We start from the raw sequence: 18,662 nt of genomic DNA, 5'->3' as shown, positions 1-18,662 counted from the left end.
TCTATGCAGTCAATGAATCTACAAAGTGTACTGGTTAATGATGAGCATATCCATTCAATGCTAAACAAATTCATTTCAAATTATTAAGACCTTGCTAAACACAGCAAATTTGAACAATTTATTATTTGTTTCATGTACAAGGCATGTACAGGTTCTTTCCATAAGATGTCCTCAAATCATGACCTGTTGAGAATCACATGGCATAGCCAATCAGAAGGGACTGTCATAAACTGTATAAAACAGAAGTAGCAGCACCCATTTTAGGGTGAATATGGTTAATGAGAGGATGTCGCAACTCACAGCTTAGCCATAGAGAAATGGAGAGAAAACAAGAACACAGATGGAACTATACAAAAAGTGTGTGTGATAGTACAGCAATGAAGACAATTAGTGTCTGAAGATCAGGCTGTTTATTACCACTGGTCACCATCCTTTCATTCATAGCCATATACCAGTATGTTGTGATCACTTTGAAATGACTAAATTTGTATTTTGAGCTAAATAGCTTGAAAAGGGCCGTTTACATCCTAGGAGGCAACAGGGTGTTACAGGCATCAATTTGCTGTGAACGGTAATTGGAAAAATGGTCAAAGCTGGCGAATTAGAATTTCAAAAGATTTGCTCATCTCTGATATTGGATAATATGGACTTTACACCTGCATAAATGTGAATGCAGCTCTTGAGTTTGCTGTAGACTATAATTCAGGATCTATACAAGGTGACTAATAAGTATAATTTAAATTATGTTTATTGATTTTATACAGATTGTGACATAATATTGTGTTAAACTTCCATTTGATAGAAATATGACTGATGAAAATGGCAATGCTTTATTTGATAAATGAATATTTGTTATCCGTATGTATTCTTCTGTTTCTATTTAGCAATAGCTACATATATATGTTTGACAAAAGGGAACATTATACCAAAGTCCTCGATTCTTGCCTTCATGCCACACAGTCTGATATTTTCCTTAATGGTATGCATGCCAATATAAGATAAAGTCTTATACTAAATGTCATGAAGATTTATTCTGAGAAATGCAGTCGCTGAGAGGATGATTTAGATGTCCTTATACTTTCCTTTTTTTCAGGACTGGATTTCTCAGTTCTGTTATTAAGTTAAAAGGCTAGACAGGTTAGATTGAACTTATAAAGTGATTTTATTTTTCAAATGTTTTTCAATAGAGTACATTTACTTTTGAAACAATTACCTTGTCCTCCTGCACCATCAACGCCCACAGAGCCCCCTTGTCCTCCACTGCCACCGATGCCTTGCTGACCTCCTGCAACACCTTTGCTCCCTGGTTTTGGTGGAGGAACAGGTGGGTGTTGACCTCCAGGCCCATGTTGTCCTCCAGACAGACTAGACACAAATTGTCCGCTGCCTTGTATTAACCCATAACCACCTCCTCCAACACCTGCTTGTCCGCCGACACCTAACTGTCCTCCAACAGATGGTATAAACTTCTGGAAGTGGTCCTACAGAAGACAGAAAGATAACCATTGACTGTTCACTCTTTAAACCATGCTTAACACCTATCTGTCCTAGATCTATTTTCACCCCAGTACTTAGAGAGGTATTAACTCATATTGAGTGTCGCTATATCACATTTTAACAAACTAAATACAATTATCTCACTTTTTAAATTATGACCTTTCAGCTTGGCAGTACATAATGGTTATTGCAACATTTATTCATTCTGTAATCATCGAAGTAAAACCTCAGATTTAGTTACAGCTATTAGCAGTGTGTCACCCCCCTACTCCACTGGTGTTACTGTGCCAGTCATTATTTGCACTTTCCCATAAGATCCATAAGACTGCAACCTAATGGGTTATCAAATTAGTTTGATTTATCATAAAGTGCCACTGCCAACAAGTTATGAGGAGCTCTACTTAGGTGTTGTCCTGCTGTACAGGTGTTTTCACAAGAATGAGGCCTAACAGAGGCATGAAAAATGTTATTAAAGGTCTACTGACAATTCAACATTTATTAAAGTAGACTGGTAGTGATGTATTGTGAGAGTCAAAAGATTCTGTTTAAGAGCTCAGACGCATATAAAAAAGGAAATAATTGATACTTGCCCTGGCCGATCACCTGCAGCCCCCTTTGATGCTTACCCAGAGCCTGCTGATCTTAGCTTGCTGGTTTCATCTCGAAACACTTGAAATGCCAGCTCTGCCATTCACTGATCAAAGGGGTGGCACAACTCAGCCAGTATATGGCAAAGTGGGCATCTCATACCATGTTTGGTATGTTGAAGCGGGACCTGGAAGCAGAGGCTATTGTAAACCAGGTGTCTGCACAAGAAATGTAGGATGTCAGTGAGAGTGAGTACTGATTCTTTTTTTATGGTAAAGAGAACCTATCAACAGGTCAAAAGTCACCAGTTTTTGTTCTTTTATTCTCGTTGCTTCCTTGACTATTGCATTTTTTTTAGGTCCACCAAATGATTTCAGAGACACTGGTCTTTTTATCTGGTGCTAATTTTGTGGTCTTTTCCAAACGGGCATTACTCACAGGGTAATTATGCAAAACTGCCTAAAGACACACCCTGAAGAATCTTGTGAGTGATATCCCCTCGGTAAAAAACAATAAAAATTAGCACTACATGAAAAGACCCATATTTCAGAAACCGTATGACATTAAAAGAACAATACTCATGGGAGCAAGAATAAAGCATAAACTGGCAATTTTGGATATGGTGACAAATCCTCTTTAAGCCCCTTTAAAAACATTTTTCATGTACTGGACAACTGATGTATAGATATGTAACATAGAACTTTTCCTTGCTGTTTCCTTGTATTTATCTATGTTGTATTTTGTACATTAATGAGGTTTACAAAATGCATTGCAATGTGGTTAGATTACTGCTTTATGTGTAAGTGACCCATAAACTAGTATTTTATCCCAGACAGTGTAAGTGCATGCTCTGCAGAGAAAATCTGTAAACCAGCTCCTACAACAGCTGTTCCAAAAGCTAAATATAGACAGAAATGTAAGAAGTAAAAACCAGGAGACTCACTGGGATTATATAACCCCATGTGCTTGGAGGCTTAAACAGCAGTATAGACCTTACCCCCGAGATAAGAAAAAGGTTCACTGGGTGTATAACCTGCACACAGCACCAGCAATGATGTTAATATCCTGCTTACACTAAGAATTCTTTATCTTCTAATATTCTGAATATTACTATAATGTGATATTAGTGTGAAAAAAGAAAGAAAGTGAAATATAATAGCTTCCAATATTTCAAATAATTCTTACTGGTGGCATTTTAATACCAGTATTAAGATGTTAATGCCATTGGGCAACAAAACCAGAACATTTTATGATGATTATTAACCACATGCATATGGCAGAGCCGCGTAGGTGCGCCAGTGTATCATGCTCTGTAAGGGAATATTCTCCCATACCAGCAATTCTCCAACATATGACATCTGGTAGCGTATGACACTTTTTCTGTAGGGTTCATATGGAAAAAACTCTGTATGCTCCATGTCAAATCAGACATATACAGATGTTCAGTCTTTTTATGCACTTCTACGATGCCCTGTTATGGCTTTGTACAAAGCAGAGCCAATGGATAATTATGGCCATATGCGTGAGGCCTGATGCCGGTTTCATGTATCTTTGTATCACAGTCCAAGTATGAACTGCGATTTACACACCAACCATAGGTTTCCTCACCCGAACCATGAGGTAGCTGAGTTCTGGTCAAGAGACCTACTGCCAGTCCGCAAATCGCAAATCGTGGACTCTCACAGATGTGTGAAGCCATTGTATAAATGAGACTGATAAGGGACAGTGCATCAGTTCCACTTATTAAACTGAGCTGTCAAACATAATTATTCCCTACAGTTAGGAAATATTTGCACTTTTTTCATAGTTTAGAAATTGCTCTGATTTTCTGAATACATGTTACATTTCATGAAAAATAGTACAATGTAATATATGACAACTGCCAGCAGTACTCATGCGCTCCATTCTGCACATAATCTAAGACGACTAAAATCCTCCATAATGCAAACCTCGCATCTCCGTCTCCAAGACTTCTCTTGTGCGTCACCAGTGTTCTGGAATGCACTACCCCAAATGATCCAACTAACATCTAGCTCTCTTTAGACAGGCCTGTCACCTCAACTCACTACCCTAACTCCCCTGTTCCTTCCTATTACATGTTAACCACAATCTGCTCCCTCCTATTCACCTGTCTCCACATCCTCTCTGCACCCAATAGCACTTGGTAACTGCACTAGACAGATCCTGGGTGATGACCGGATCATGCGGTTTCATATGAAAACCCCTATTTATTATAATGATGGCTGGACCATACATAACAAGCACTTTCTACCTATTTTGTCCCCTATTGGCTTACAGGTTGTAAGCTTGCATGCGGCCCCTATTCCTCCTGTAACTGTTGAACTATGTGTTACTTTGTATTGCTTCTTTTGTCTGCATGTGTCCTGCTTAATTGTAAAGTGCTGAGGAATATGTTAGCACTATAGAAATAAAATTTTATTATACAGTACAGACCAAAAGTTTGGACACACCTTCTCATTTAAAGATTTTTCTGTATTTTCATGACTATGAAAATTGTACATTCACATTGAAGGCATCAAAACTATGAATTAACGCATGTGGAATTATATACTTAACAAAGTGTGAAACAACTGAAAATATGTCTTATATTCTAGGTTCTTCAAAGTAGCCACCTTATGCTTTAATGACTGCTTTGCACACTCTTGGCATTCTCTTGATGAGCTTCAAGAGGTAGTCACCGGGAATGGTCTTCCAACAATCTTGAAGGAGTTCCCAGAGATACTTAGCACTTGTTGGCCCTTTTGCCTTCACTCTGCGGTCCAGCTCACCCCAAACCATCTCGATTGGGTTGAGGTCTGGTGGCTGTGGAGGCCAGGTCATCTGGCGTAGCACCCCATCAATCTCCTTCTTGGTCAAATAGCCCTTACACAGCCTGGAGGTGTGTTTGGGGTCATTGTCCTGTTGAAAAATAAATGATGGTACAACTAAACGCAAACCGGATGGAATAGCATGCCTCTGCAAGATGCTGTGGTAGCCATGCTGGTTCAGTATGCCTTCAATTTTGAATAAATCCCCAACAGTGTCACCAGCAAAGCACCCCCACACCATCACAAATCCTCCTCCATGCTTCACGGTGGGAACAAGGCATGTAGAGTACATCCATTCACCTTTTCTGTGTCGCACAAAGACACGGTGGTTGGAACCAAAGATCTCAAATTTGGACTCATCAGACCAAAGCACAGATTTCCACTGGTCTAATGTCCATTCCTTGTGTTCTTTAGCTCAAATAAGTCTCTTCTGCATGTTGCCTGTCCTTAGCAGTGGTTTCCTAGCAGCTATTTTACCATGAAGGCCTACTGCACAAAGTCTCCTCTTAACAGTTGTTGTAGAGATGTGTCTGCTGCTAGAACTCTGTGTGGCATTGACCTGGTCTCTAATCTGAGCTGCTGTTAACCTGCGATTTCTGAGGCTGGTGACTCGGATAAACTTATCCTCAGGAGAAGAGGTGATTCTTGGTCTTCCTTTCCTGGGGCGGTCCTCACGTGAGTCAGTTTCTTTGTAGCGCTTGATGGTTTTTGCCACTGCACTTGGGGACACTTTCAAAGTTTTCCCAATTTTTCAAACTGACTGACCTTCATTTTTTAATGATGGCCACTCGTTTTTCTTTCCTTAGCTGCTTTTTTCTTGCCATAATGCAAATTCTAACAGTCTATTCAGTAGGACTATCAGCTGTGTATCCACCAGACTTCTGCACAACACAACTGATGGTCCCAACACCATTTATAAGGCAAGAAATCCCACTTATTAAACCTGACAGGGCACACCTGTGAAGTGAAAACCATTCCCGGTGACTACCTCTTGAAGCTCATCAAGAGAATGACAAGAGTGTGCAAAGCAGTCATCAAAGCAAAAGGTGGCTACTTTGAAGAACCTAGAATATAAGCCATAATTTCAGTTGTTTCACACTTCTTTGTTAAGTATATAATTCCACGTGTTAATTCATAGTTTTGATGCCTTCAGTGTGAATGTACAATTTTCATAGTCACGAAAATACAGAAAAATCTTAAAATGAGGTGTGTCCAAACTTTTAGTCTGTACTGTATATTAAGTAAATGCTTCTGAAATAACAATTCTGGTCCATTCCTTCTTATAACTCTGCATTGCATTGTTCCTCTCTAATATATATAAATAATAAAACTGAATGTTACCATTCTCTTTGTCAAATGGCTGTGTCCCTCTCAGCACAGATTGGATAGTGTCAGAGTGAGTTGGAACATCCCTCTACTAGTAACGCCTAGTTGTCATTTAAGAAACAAAATGCTTAAGAGAAATTCTAGAGGAATGGCACAAATTCTAATAAAGAAAGCTATAGAGTTGGTATTTCAATACAAATATTTAATAAGCTAGGTGTTAGGAAAGCTCACTACTCCATTTTAATTAGATCTATACAGCTATTTCTTTTCAGCTTGGGATGATTGAGGAGGCCATATGTGTTTCTATTTCCACCATGCTGTTGAACTGTGTCTTAAAGCATTGCAGAGCCTCTTCTAAATGTTACTGTCTCTCAGCAACAGATGCCAGTAAAGTTAGTCAACTTTCAAGTAGCACCTTGTGGTCATGAACCAAAACTTAGTCTCTACGCAATACACATAAGTCATTACTGTTCAAAACAAAATGCCATTGCCTAATATGACTGAGTACTGTCACTAATGCCACATCTCAGCCTCATCAATTATTGCCAATTATTGTTTTTTTTTGCCAGACATGGGTCTAGGAATTACATTAAAATGTGGTCTGAAGAGCTCAAAAATAAAGACAAGTCCAGCAATACTTTTCGAAGGCCAATGTAATCTTCCATTACAGAGAAATTAGTGTTTGAAATTGATATGTAAATGAGGCTGTAGATCTGCAGCCCCTGTCACTGCAGCTCTATACCCTGCCCAGCAACACCTCCTCCTGTTAACTGTCACCCTCTATGCTGTGTGACTTAAGGCATAGGAGACATCAGTCACGTAGAAGGAGGCGACACTAAGCTGGAGTGACAGAGGCTTGAGATCTACCTTAGTCCATCAGTCTCTTTGCATATAATTTGACATGTCAATTCTTAGTAATGGAGGAATGGCCTGGCATGTAAAGGTATTGCAGAAGTTGTCTTTGAAAGAGCTACATGCACGTATAAATAGTTTGGGGTGTAAAATCCAGGTGACAGATTCCCTTTAATACAACAAAGTAACCACAACATATTGGGAACCAGTGTCTCCTGAGACTCATCATGGGATAGGTTCTTCTGGAAGTTTTTTCCTGATTATACAGCGGCATTTAAAAGTTTGGGCACCCCTGGTCAAAATTACTATTATTATGAACAGTTAAGCTAGTTGAACATAAAATGATCTCTGAAAGGCCTAAAGTTGAACAGGACACATTTCCTTTGTATCTTATGCAAAAAAATTGTCTTTTTTTTTTTTCATTTTAAAAATTACAAAAAAGGAAAGTGGGAAGATGCTAAATTTTGGGCGGTTAGTACCTAGCAGCACTCCATTTTGAAAGTGTTACAGCTTGTAAAAATTTTTATAGCCATCCAAAAGTCTTTCAATTCTTGTTTGAGGGTTTTTCATAGATTCTTCCTTGGAAAATTCTTCCAGTTCTGCGAGATTCCTGGGTCGTCTTGCACTCACAGCCACAGATTTTCAATGATTTTCAGATCAGGGGACTGTAAGGACCATTGTAAAACCTTCAGCTTGCGCCTTTAGAGGTAGTCTATTGTGGATTTTGATGTTTGTTTAGGAACATTATCCATGTGTAGTAGTCATCCTCTTTTCAACTTCAGCTTTTTTTACAGATGGTGTTATGTTTGCATCAAGAATTTGTGGAAATTTCATTGAATCCATTCTTCCCTCTACCCGTGAGATGTTTCGTGTGCCATTGATTGCAACACAACCCCAAAGCATGATTGATTCAGCCCCATGCTTAATGGTTGGTGATATGTTCTTTTCCTGAAATTCAATGCTTTTTTTTCTCCACACATACCATTGTGGCCAAAGAGATTTATTTTAACCTCATCGGTCCACAGGACTTGTTTCCAAAATGCATGAGACTTGTTTAGCAGCGGCATGCTATTCCATCCGGTTTGCGTTTAGTTGTACCATCATTTATTTTTCGACAGGACAATGACCCCAAATACACCTCCAGGCTGTGTAAGGGCTATTTGACCAAGAAGGAGAGTGATGGGGTGCTACGCCAGATGACCTGACCTCCACAGTCACCAGACCTGAACCCAATCAAGATGGTTTGGGGTGAGCTGGACCGCAGAGTGAAGGCAAAAGGGCCAACAAGTGCTAAGCATCTCTGGGAACTCCTTCAAGATTGTTGGAAGACCATTCCCGGTGACTACCTCTTGAAGCTCATAAAGAGAATGCCAAGAGTGTGCAAAGCAGTCATCAAAGCAAAAGGTGGCAACTTTGAAGAACCTAGAATATAAGACATATTTTCAGTTGTTTCACACTTTTTTGTTAAGTATATAATTCCACATGTGTTAATTCATAGTTTTGATGCCTTCAGTGTGAATGTACAATTTTCATAGTCATGAAAATACAGAAAAATCTTTAAATGAGAAGGTGTGTCCAAACTTTTGGTCTGTACTGCATATATATGCACAGTGGGGGAAATAAGTATTTGATCCCTTGCTGATTTTGTAAGTTTTCCCACTGACAAAGACATGAACAGTCTCTAATTTTAAGGGTAGGTTAATTTTAACATTGAGAGATAGAATATCAAAAATAACATCCAGAAAATCACATTGTATAAATTATATAAATTTATTTGCATTTTGCAGTGAGAAATAAGTATTTGATCCCTCTGGCAAACAAGGCTTAATACATACTTGGTGGCAAAACCCTTGTTGGCAAGCACAGCAGTCACATGTTTTTTGTGGTTGATGATGAGGTTTGCGCACATGTCAGGAGGAATTTTGGTCAACTCCTCTTTGGAAATAAAACATAACTTTTACTAGGATAATATAAAAGTACAAATCAAAAAAATAAATAAAAAAAAGCCACCCAAAAGTGATCTAAAAACACATGGGGTAAGGTCTCAACAAAGGGACCCCGCAAAAAAAACCCTGAAAGGATTCAAAAGACACCGCCTGCAGAGGCGCTTGCAGATGAAAAGCAGACCAATATATGATTCACAAAATAGCTACCAGAAACAAATACATATGAGTCATAAAGCAATAATACATATAATTGGTTGCATGTAAATAGACAAATATTGCACAATGGCAAAAGACATGGCACCTATACCACGGTGTCATTAATAAGAGTCAGGGTAAAGAAAATGGAACATCCTCACCAACTCCAGGATAAATAGGCAGGAGACCCGGAGCACCTCTTGTATAGGCCACAGTCCGGAATATGAAGAAGGGAACTGACAATACCCTGTCATTCCCTATGGGGCTAACAATAGTCTATCCCCAAAACTCCTGCCCTTACAAGGGCAGTCTACAGCTACCCCTGCACAAACATGCCCTGCACTCTCCCTGTGGTCAGTCCCGACGCGTTTCCTCCAAGCTAATCATCAGGGGACCTGCTTGATTGTAGAGATAAGTGCTCAAAAGGGAGACATAAGTTGCTGCCACCCCTTATGCTATCCTGCAGAGGATAGCATGGGGGGTGGCAGCAACTTATGTCTCCCTATACAAGAGGTGCTCCGGGTCTCCTGCCTATTTATCCTGGAGTTGGTGAGGATGTTCCATTTTCTTTACCCTGACTCTTATTAATGACACCGTGGTATAGGTACCATGTCTTTTGCCATTGTGCAATATTTGTCTATTTACATGCAACCAATTATATGTATTATTGCTTTATGACTCATATGAATTTGTTTCTGGTAGCCATTTTGTGAATCATATATTGGTCTGCTTTTCATCTGCAAGCGCCTCTGCAGGCGGTGTCTTTTGAATCCTTTCAGGGTTTTTTTTGCAGGGTCCCTTTGTTGAGAACTTACCCCATGTGTTTTTAGATCACTTTTGGGTGGCTTTTTTTGATTTTTTTTTTTGATTTGTACTTTTATATTATCCTAGTAAAAGTTATGTTTTATTTCCACTTGCGCTGTATCTAGTTAATTGTTCTAGTGGGTACATCTGTGTCGTTCATCTACATACAGAGTTTTTGCTATTTTTATCAACTCCTCTTTGCAGCTCATCTCTAAATCATTAAGATTTTGAGGTTGTCGCTTGGCAACTCGGAGCTTCAACTCCCTGACAAGAGAAAGCTGCCCACCAAAACTCTCAGCCCGGGCAAAAGGAGGGCATTAATCAAAGAAGCAGCTCAGAGACCAAAGGTAACACTGAAGGAACTGCAGACTTCCCAAGCGGAGACTGGAGTATTTGCCCATATGACCACAATAAGCCGTACACTCCATAGAGGTGGCCTTCATGGAAGAGTGGGCAGAAAAAAACATTTACTTACATACAAAAACTGTAAAGATCATTATGAATTTGCCAAAAGACATGGGGAAACTCCCCAAATGTATGGATGAGGGGCTGTGGTCAGATAAGGCCAAAACTGAACGTTTTGGCCACCAAGCTAAATGATATTTCTGCCATCAAACAAACACAGCTAATCACCCCAAGAACACCATTCCCATAGTGAAACACGGTGGTAGCAGCATCATGCTGTGGAGTTGTTTTTCAACAGCTGGGAAAGGAGAAATGGTCCAAGTCGAGGGGACGACGGATGGTTAGAAATACAGGGATATTCTTGAGCAAAACCTATTTCTGTCTGTCAGTCATTTGAAACTGGGACAGATGTTTACCTTCCAAAAAGACAATGACCCAAGCATACTGCTAAAGCAACACTCAAACGATTTAAGGGGAAACGTGTAAATGTTTTGGAGTGACCAAGTCAAAGCTCTTACCTTAATCCAACTGAGAATTCGTGGTCAGACTTGAAGATTGCTGTTCATCAGAGGAAATCATCAAAACTTGAAGGAGCTGAAGCAGTTTTACCTTGGGGAATGGGCAAAAATCCTAGTGGCAAGATGTGGAAAGCTCATAGAGACATCCTAAGTGAATTGCAGCTGTAGTTGCCACAAAAGATGGCTCTACAAAGTACTGACTTTAGGGGGGTGAATAGTCATGCATACTGATGATTTCAGTTATTTTGCCCTATTTGTTTGCTTCACTAAAAAAAGAAAACAGAATGTTCACAGTTGTAGGCATGTATTTTACATGAACTGATGCAAACTCTCAATAATTAGTGTAAATCCAGGTTGTGAGGTAGCAAAACATGGAATATGCCAAGGGGGTAAATACTTTTGCAAGACACTGTGTGTATGTGTATAGTCATGGCCGAAAGTCTTGGCACTCTTAAAATTGTCCCAGATGCTAAGGTATTTCTCCCAGAAAATTATTGCAATTACACAAGTTTTGTTACACACATGTTTATTTCCTTTGTGTGTATTGGAAAAACACAAAAAAACTGAGAAAAAAGGTAAATTGTACATAATTTCACACAAAGCCCCAAAAATGGGCCAGATAAAGTTGTTGGCACCTTTCCAAAATTGTGGGTAAACAATTTTGTTTCAAGCATGTGATACGAATATGAAATATGAAAATCCAACCTGAAACCAGATAAAAAGGGGAGAAGTTGTCTCATTCTTTGCATTGTGGGTCTGTGTGCCACACTAAGCATGGAGAACAGAAAAAGGAGAAGCAAACAGTCTGAAGACTTGAGAACCAAAATTGTTGAACAATATCAACAATATCAAGGGTACAAGTCCATCTCCAGAGATCTTGATGTTTCTTTGTCCATGGTGCTCAACATACAGTGGGGCAAAAAAGTATTTAGTCAGTCAGCAATAGTGCAAGTTCCACCACTTAAAAAGATGAGAGGCGTCTGTAATTTACATCATAGGTAGACCTCAACTATGGGAGACAAACTGAGAAAAAAAAATCCAGAAAATCACATTGTCTGTTTTTTTAACATTTTATTTGCATATTATGGTGGAAAATAAGTATTTGGTCAGAAACAAACAATCAAGATTTCTGGCTCTCACAGACCTGTAACTTCTTCTTTAAGAGTCTCCTCTTTCCTCCACTCATTACCTGTAGTAATGGCACCTGTTTAAACTTGTTATCAGTATAAAAAGACACATGTGCACACCCTCAAACAGTCTGACTCCAAACTCCACTATGGTGAAGACCAAAGAGCTGTCAAAGGACACCAGAAACAAAATTGTAGCCCTGCACCAGGCTGGGAAGACTGAATCAGCAATAGCCAACCAGCTTGGAGTGAAGAAATCAACAGTGGGAGCAATAATTAGAAAATGGAAGACATTCAAGACCACTGATAATCTCCCTCGATCTGGGGCTCCACGCAAAATCCCACCCCGTGGGGTCAGAATGATCACAAGAACAGTGAGCAAAAATCCCAGAACTACGCAGGGGGACCTAGTGAATGAACTGCAGAGAGCTGGGACCAATGTAACAAGGCCTACCATAAGTAACACACTACGCCACCATGGACTCAGATCCTGCAGTGCCAGACGTGTCCCACTGCTTAAGCCAGTACATGTCCGGGCCCGTCTGAAGTTTGCTAGAGAGCACTTGGATGATCCAGAAGAGTTTTGGGAGAATGTCCTATGGTCTGATGAAACCAAACTGGAACTGTTTGGTAGAAACACAACTTGTCGTGTTTGGAGGAAAAAGAATACTGAGTTGCATCCATCAAACACCATACCTACTGTAAAGCATGGTGGTGGAAACATCATGCTTTGGGGCTGTTTCTCTGCAAAGGGGCCAGGACGACTGATCCGGGTACATGAAAGAATGAATGGGGCCATGTATCGTGAGATTTTGAGTGCAAACCTCCTTCCATCAGCAAGGGCATTGAAGATGAAACGTGGCTGAGTCTTTCAACATGACAATGATCCAAAGCACACCGCCAGGGCAACGAAGGAGTGGCTTCGTAAGAAGCATTTCAAGGTCCTGGAGTGGCCTAGCCAGTCTCCAGATCTCAACCCTATAGAAAACCTTTGGAGGGAGTTGAAAGTCCGTGTTGCCAAGCGAAAAGCCAAAAACATCACTGCTCTAGAGGAGATCTGCATGGAGGAATGGGCCAACATACCAACAACAGTGTGTGGCAACCTTGTAAAGACTTACAGAAAACGTTTGACCTCTGTCATTGCCAACAAAGGATATATTACAAAGTATTGAGATGAAATTTTGTTTCTGACCAAATACTTATTTTCCACCATAATATGCAAATAAAATGTTAAAAAAACAGACAATGTGATTTTCTGGATTTTTTTTTCTCAGTTTGTCTCCCATAGTTGAGTTCTACCTATGATGTAAATTACAGACGCCTCTCATCTTTTTAAGTGGTGGAACTTGCATTATTGCTGACTGACTAAATACTTTTTTGCCCCACTGTATTTATTTAAGTTTATAACCTATGGCCCTGTAGCTAATCTCCCTGGATGTGGAAGGCAGAGAAAAATTGATTTGAAGGTTGCAACGCAGGATAGTCCAGATGTTGGACAAGCAGCCCCAATCAAGTTTCAAAACAATTCAAGTTGTCCTGCAGGCTCAAGGTGAATCAGAGTCAACGTGAACTATTTGTTAACATTTGAAAGAAATTAACTGCTATGGTAGGAGACCCAAGAGGATGCCACTGCTGACACAAAGACATAAAAAAGATAGACTGCAGTTTTCCAAAATGTACATAAGCTAAAATCCTTCTGGGAAAGCATCTTGTGGCCTTTTGGTAAAGCACATCATTATGCTGTTTACCGAAAACTGAATGAGTCCTGCAAAGAAAAGAACACAGTACCTACACTCAAATATAGTGGAGGTTCAATGATGTTTTGAGGTTGATTTGCTTCCTCTGGCACTGGGTGCCTTGACGGTGTGCAAGGCATCATGAAATCTTACCAATGGATTTTGGGTCGCAATATAGTGCCTAGTGTCAGAAAGCTGGGTTTGTATCTTAGGTCACGGGTCTTCTAGTAGGACAATGAACTCAACCAAAGTTCAAGAGACACCCAGATATGGATGGAAACAAAGCACTGGAGAGTTTTGAAGTGACAAGCAATGAGTCTGGATCTAAGTGCCATTGAACACCTGTGGATAGATCTTAAAATTGCTTTTAGGAAAATGCACCCTTCAAATATGGGAGAACTGGTGCAAAAGAAGAGCGGTCCAAAATTCCAGTTGAGAGCTTGATGATGGTTGTAAGAAGTGATTGATTTCAGTTATTCATTCCAAAGGGTGTGTAGCCAAATATTAAATTGGGGCTGCCAACAATTTTGTCCTGTCCATTTTGGTGTTTTTTTGTGAAATTTTGTCTAATTTGCCTCAGATTTTTTGTGTCGTTCACACGAAGGAAATAAACATGTGTATAACAAAGCAACTGTAATTGCAATAATTTTCTAGGAGAAATACTTAATTTTCTGGAACAATGTTAATGGTGCCAAAACTTTCGGCCATGACGGTATATATATTATATATATCTACCATATAATCCTCTAATTCTGTTAGTCTGTAATGGAAATCCCGTGTCGCTGATTGGTCGTGCCAGCCGCCCGCGACCAATCAGCGACAGGCGCAGTCCGGCTGCAGGATTTGAACCACGCTTCGCTGATTGGTCGCGCCTGGCCGGCCACGACCAATCAGCCATATTGGCGCAAAATTTAACCCCCACTCACAGTGCGACGTAGTTCACTCATGTTTACTGAACAAGTTCTGTTAGTCACAGTGTGATGTAGTTCAGTCACGTTTACTAGATAAGTTCTGTCAGTCACAGTGCCACATAGTTCACTCACGTTTACTGAACAAGTTCTGTCAGTCACAGTGCCACGTAGTTCAGTCACGTTTACTGAACAAGTTCTGTCAGTCACAGTGCCACGTAGTTCACTCACGTTCACTGAACAAGTTCTGTCAGTCACAGTGCCACGCAGTTCAGTCACGTTTACTGAACAAGTTCTGTCAGTCACAGTGCCACGTGGTTCAGTCACATTTACTGAACAAGTTCTGTTAGTCACAGTGCCACGTAGTTCAGTCACGGTTACTGAACAAGTTCTGTCTGTCACAGTGCCACGTAGTTCAGTCACGTTTAATGAACAAGTTCTGTCAGTCACAGTACCATTTAGTTCAGTCACGTTTACAGAACAAGTTCTGTCAGTCACAGTGCCACGTAGTTCAGTCACGTTTATTGAACAAGTTCTGTCAGTCACAGTGTGATGTAGTTCAGTCACGTTTACTAGACAAGTTCTGTCTATCACAGTGCCACATAGTTCAATCACGTTTACTGAACAAGTTCTGTCAGTCACAGTGTGATGTAGTTCAGTCATGTTTACTAGACAAGTTCTGTCAGTCACAGTGCCACATAGTTCACTCACGTTTACTGAACAAGTTCTGTCAGTCACAGTGCCACGTAGTTCAGTCACGTTTACTGAACAAGTTCTGTCAGTCACAGTGCCACATAGTTCACTCACGTTTGCTGAACAGGTTCTGTCAGTCACAGTGTGATGTAGTTCAGTCATGTTTACTGGACAAGTTCTGTCAGTCACAGTGCCAAGTAGTTCAGACATGTTTACTGAACAAGTTCTGTCAGTCACAGTGCCACGTGGTTCAGTCATGTTTACTGAACAAGTTCTGTCAGTCACAGTGTGATGTAGTTCAGTCACGTTTACTAGACAAGTTCTGTTAGTCACAGTGCCACATAGTTCACTCACGTTTACTGAACAAGTTCTGTCTGTCACAGTGCCACGTAGTTCAGTCACGTTTACTGAACAAGTTCTGTCTGTCACAGTGCCATTTAGTTCAGTCACGTTTACTGAACATGTTCTGTCAGTCACAGTGCCACGTAGTTCACTCACATTCACTGAACAAGTTCTGTCAGTCACAGTGCCACGCAGTTCATTTACGTTTACTGAACAAGTTCTGTCTGTCACAGTGCCACGTAGTTCACTCACGTTCACTGAACAAGTTCTGTCTGTCACAGTGCCACATAGTTCAGTCACGTTTACTGAACAAGTTCTGTCAGTCATAGTGTGATGTAGTTCAGTCACGTTTACTAGACAAGTTCTGTCAGTCACAGTTCCACATAGTTCACTAACGTTTACTGAACAAGTTCTGTCAGTCACAGTGCCACTTAGTTCAGTCACGTTTACTGAACAAGTTCTGTCAGTCACAGTGTGATGTAGTTCAGTCATGTTTACTAGACAAGTTCTGTCAGTCACAGTGCCACATAGTTCACTCACGTTTACTGAACAAGTTCTGTCAGTCACAGTGCCATGTAGTTCAGTCCCGTTTACTGAACAAGTTCTGTCAGTCACAGTGCCACGTACTTCACTCACGTTCACTGAACAAGTTCTGTCAGTCACAGTGCCACGTAGTTCAGTCACGTTTACTGAACAAGTTCTGTCAGTCACAGTGTGATGTAGTTCAGTCATGTTTACTGAACAAGTTCTGTCAGTCACAGTGCCACGTAGTTCAGTCACATTTACTGAACAAGTTCTGTCAGTCACAGTGCCACGTAGTTCAGTCACGTTTACTGAACTGGTTCTGTCAGTCACAATGAGATGTAGTTCAGTCATGTTTACTGGACAAGTTCTGTCAGTCACAGTGCCAAGTAGTTCAGACATGTTTACTGAACAAGTTCTGTCAGTCACAGTGCCATGTAGTTCAGTCCCGTTTACTGAACAAGTTCTGTCAGTCACAGTGCCACGTAGTTAACTCACGTTCACTGAACAAGTTCTGTCAGTCACAGTGCCACGTAGTTAACTCACGTTTACTGAACAAGTTCTGTCAGTCACAGTGTGATGTGTTGTGAATTTGCTTTTTGCTCCCTCTAGTGGTTACTAGTTTTTTGACTCTGGTTTTTCTGTCATTCCTTTTATCCGCACCTGGGTCGTTAGTTAGGGGTGTTGCTATATAAGCTCCCTAGACCTTCAGTTCAATGCCTGGCAACGTAGTTATCAGAGCTAGTCTGCTGTGCTCTTGTCTACTGATCCTGGTTCCAGTTATATCAGCTAAGTCTGCCTTTTGCTTTTTGCTATTTGTTTTGGTTTTGTATTTTTGTCCAGCTTGTTCCAAATCTATATCCTGACCTTTGCTGGAAGCTCTAGGGGGCTGGTGTTCTCCCCCCGGACCGTTAGACGGTTCGGGGGTTCTTGAATTTCCAGTGTGGATTTTGATAGGGTTTTTGTTGACCATATAAGTTACCTTTCTTTATTCTGCTATCAGTAAGCGGGCCTCTCTGTGCTAAACCTGGTTCATTTCTGTGTTTGTCATTTCCTCTTACCTCACCGTTATTATTTGTGGGGGGCTTCTATCCAGCTTTGGGGTCCCCTTCTCTGGAGGCAAGAAAGGTCTTTTGTTTTCCTCTACTAGGGGTAGCTAGATTCTCCGGCTGGAGCGTGTCATCTAGAATCAACGTAGGAATGATCCCCGGCTACTTCTAGTGTTGGCGTTAGGAGTAGATATATGGTCAACCCAGTTACCACTGCCCTATGAGCTGGATTTTTGTATTCTGCAGACTTCCACGTACCTCTGAGACCCTCGCCATTGGGGTCATAACAGTTTGCCAGGCCAGTATTAAATGTTTAATGCGTTGCAGAAGAGGGATTATAAGAAAGAAGATTCTGAGGTTTTTTTTGTTTGTTTTTTTTCTTTCTTCTTCCCCTTTACCTCAGAGTGGCTATGCTTGCTGCAGACATGAATGTCCAGACCTTGATTACAAGTGTGGACCAGCTGGCTACTCGTGTGCAGGGCATACAAGACTATGTTATCAGAAATCCTAGGTCAGAACCTAAAATACCGATTCCTGAACTGTTTTCCGGAGACAGGTTTAAGTTTAGGAATTTTGTGAATAATTGTAAATTGTTTTTGTCCCTGAGACCCTGTTCATCTGGAGACTCTGCTCAGCAAGTAAAAATAGTTATTTCGTTCTTACGGGGCGACCCTCAGGATTGGGCTTTTTCGCTGGCGCCAGGAGATCCGGCATTGGCTGATATTGATGCGTTTTTTCTGGCGCTCGGTTTACTTTATGAGGAACCCAATCTTGAGATTCAGGCAGAAAAGGCCTTGCTGGCTATGTCTCAGGGGCAGGACGAGGCTGAAGTGTATTGCCAAAAATTTCGGAAATGGTCCGTGCTGACACATTGGAACGAGTGTGCACTGGCCGCTAATTTTAGAAATGGCCTATCTGAAGCCATTAAGAATGTTATGGTGGGTTTTCCCATTCCCACAGGTCTCAATGATACTATGGCACTGGCTATTCAAATTGACCGGCGGTTGCGGGAGCGCAAAACCGCAAATTCCCTCATGGTGTTGTCTGAACAGACACCTAATTCGGTGCAATGTGATAGAAAAACCGCAAATTCCCTCATGGTGTTGTCTGAACAGACACCTGATTTAATGCAATGTGATAGAATCCTGACTAGAAATGAGCGGAAAATTCATAGACGCCGGAATGGCTTGTGCTACTACTGTGGTGATTCTACACATGTTATCTCAGCATGCTCTAAACGTATAGCTAAGGTTGTTAGTCCTGTCACCGTTGGTAATTTGCAACCTAAATTTATTCTGTCTGTAACTTTGATTTGCTCACTGTCGT

The 18,662-nt window shown here is 40.8% G+C and overlaps 1 protein-coding gene across 1 annotated transcript in view; it reads right to left on the bottom strand.

Annotated features, from left to right (window-relative positions):
- Positions 1-18,662, bottom strand: part of MYOZ1 (myozenin 1) — an 82,843-nt gene that overhangs the window by 4,701 nt on the left and 59,480 nt on the right. Inside the window, exon 4 of the mRNA XM_077259259.1 lies at positions 1,214-1,481. Coding sequence (XP_077115374.1) covers positions 1,214-1,481 — 268 coding nt within the window. The remainder of the gene's footprint in view (positions 1-1,213; positions 1,482-18,662) is intronic.

The sequence above is a fragment of the Ranitomeya variabilis genome, chromosome 4 (genome assembly GCF_051348905.1).
Source record: "Ranitomeya variabilis isolate aRanVar5 chromosome 4, aRanVar5.hap1, whole genome shotgun sequence".
Classification (NCBI taxonomy): domain Eukaryota; kingdom Metazoa; phylum Chordata; class Amphibia; order Anura; family Dendrobatidae; genus Ranitomeya; species Ranitomeya variabilis.
This window is presented reverse-complemented; position numbering and strand designations above follow the sequence as displayed.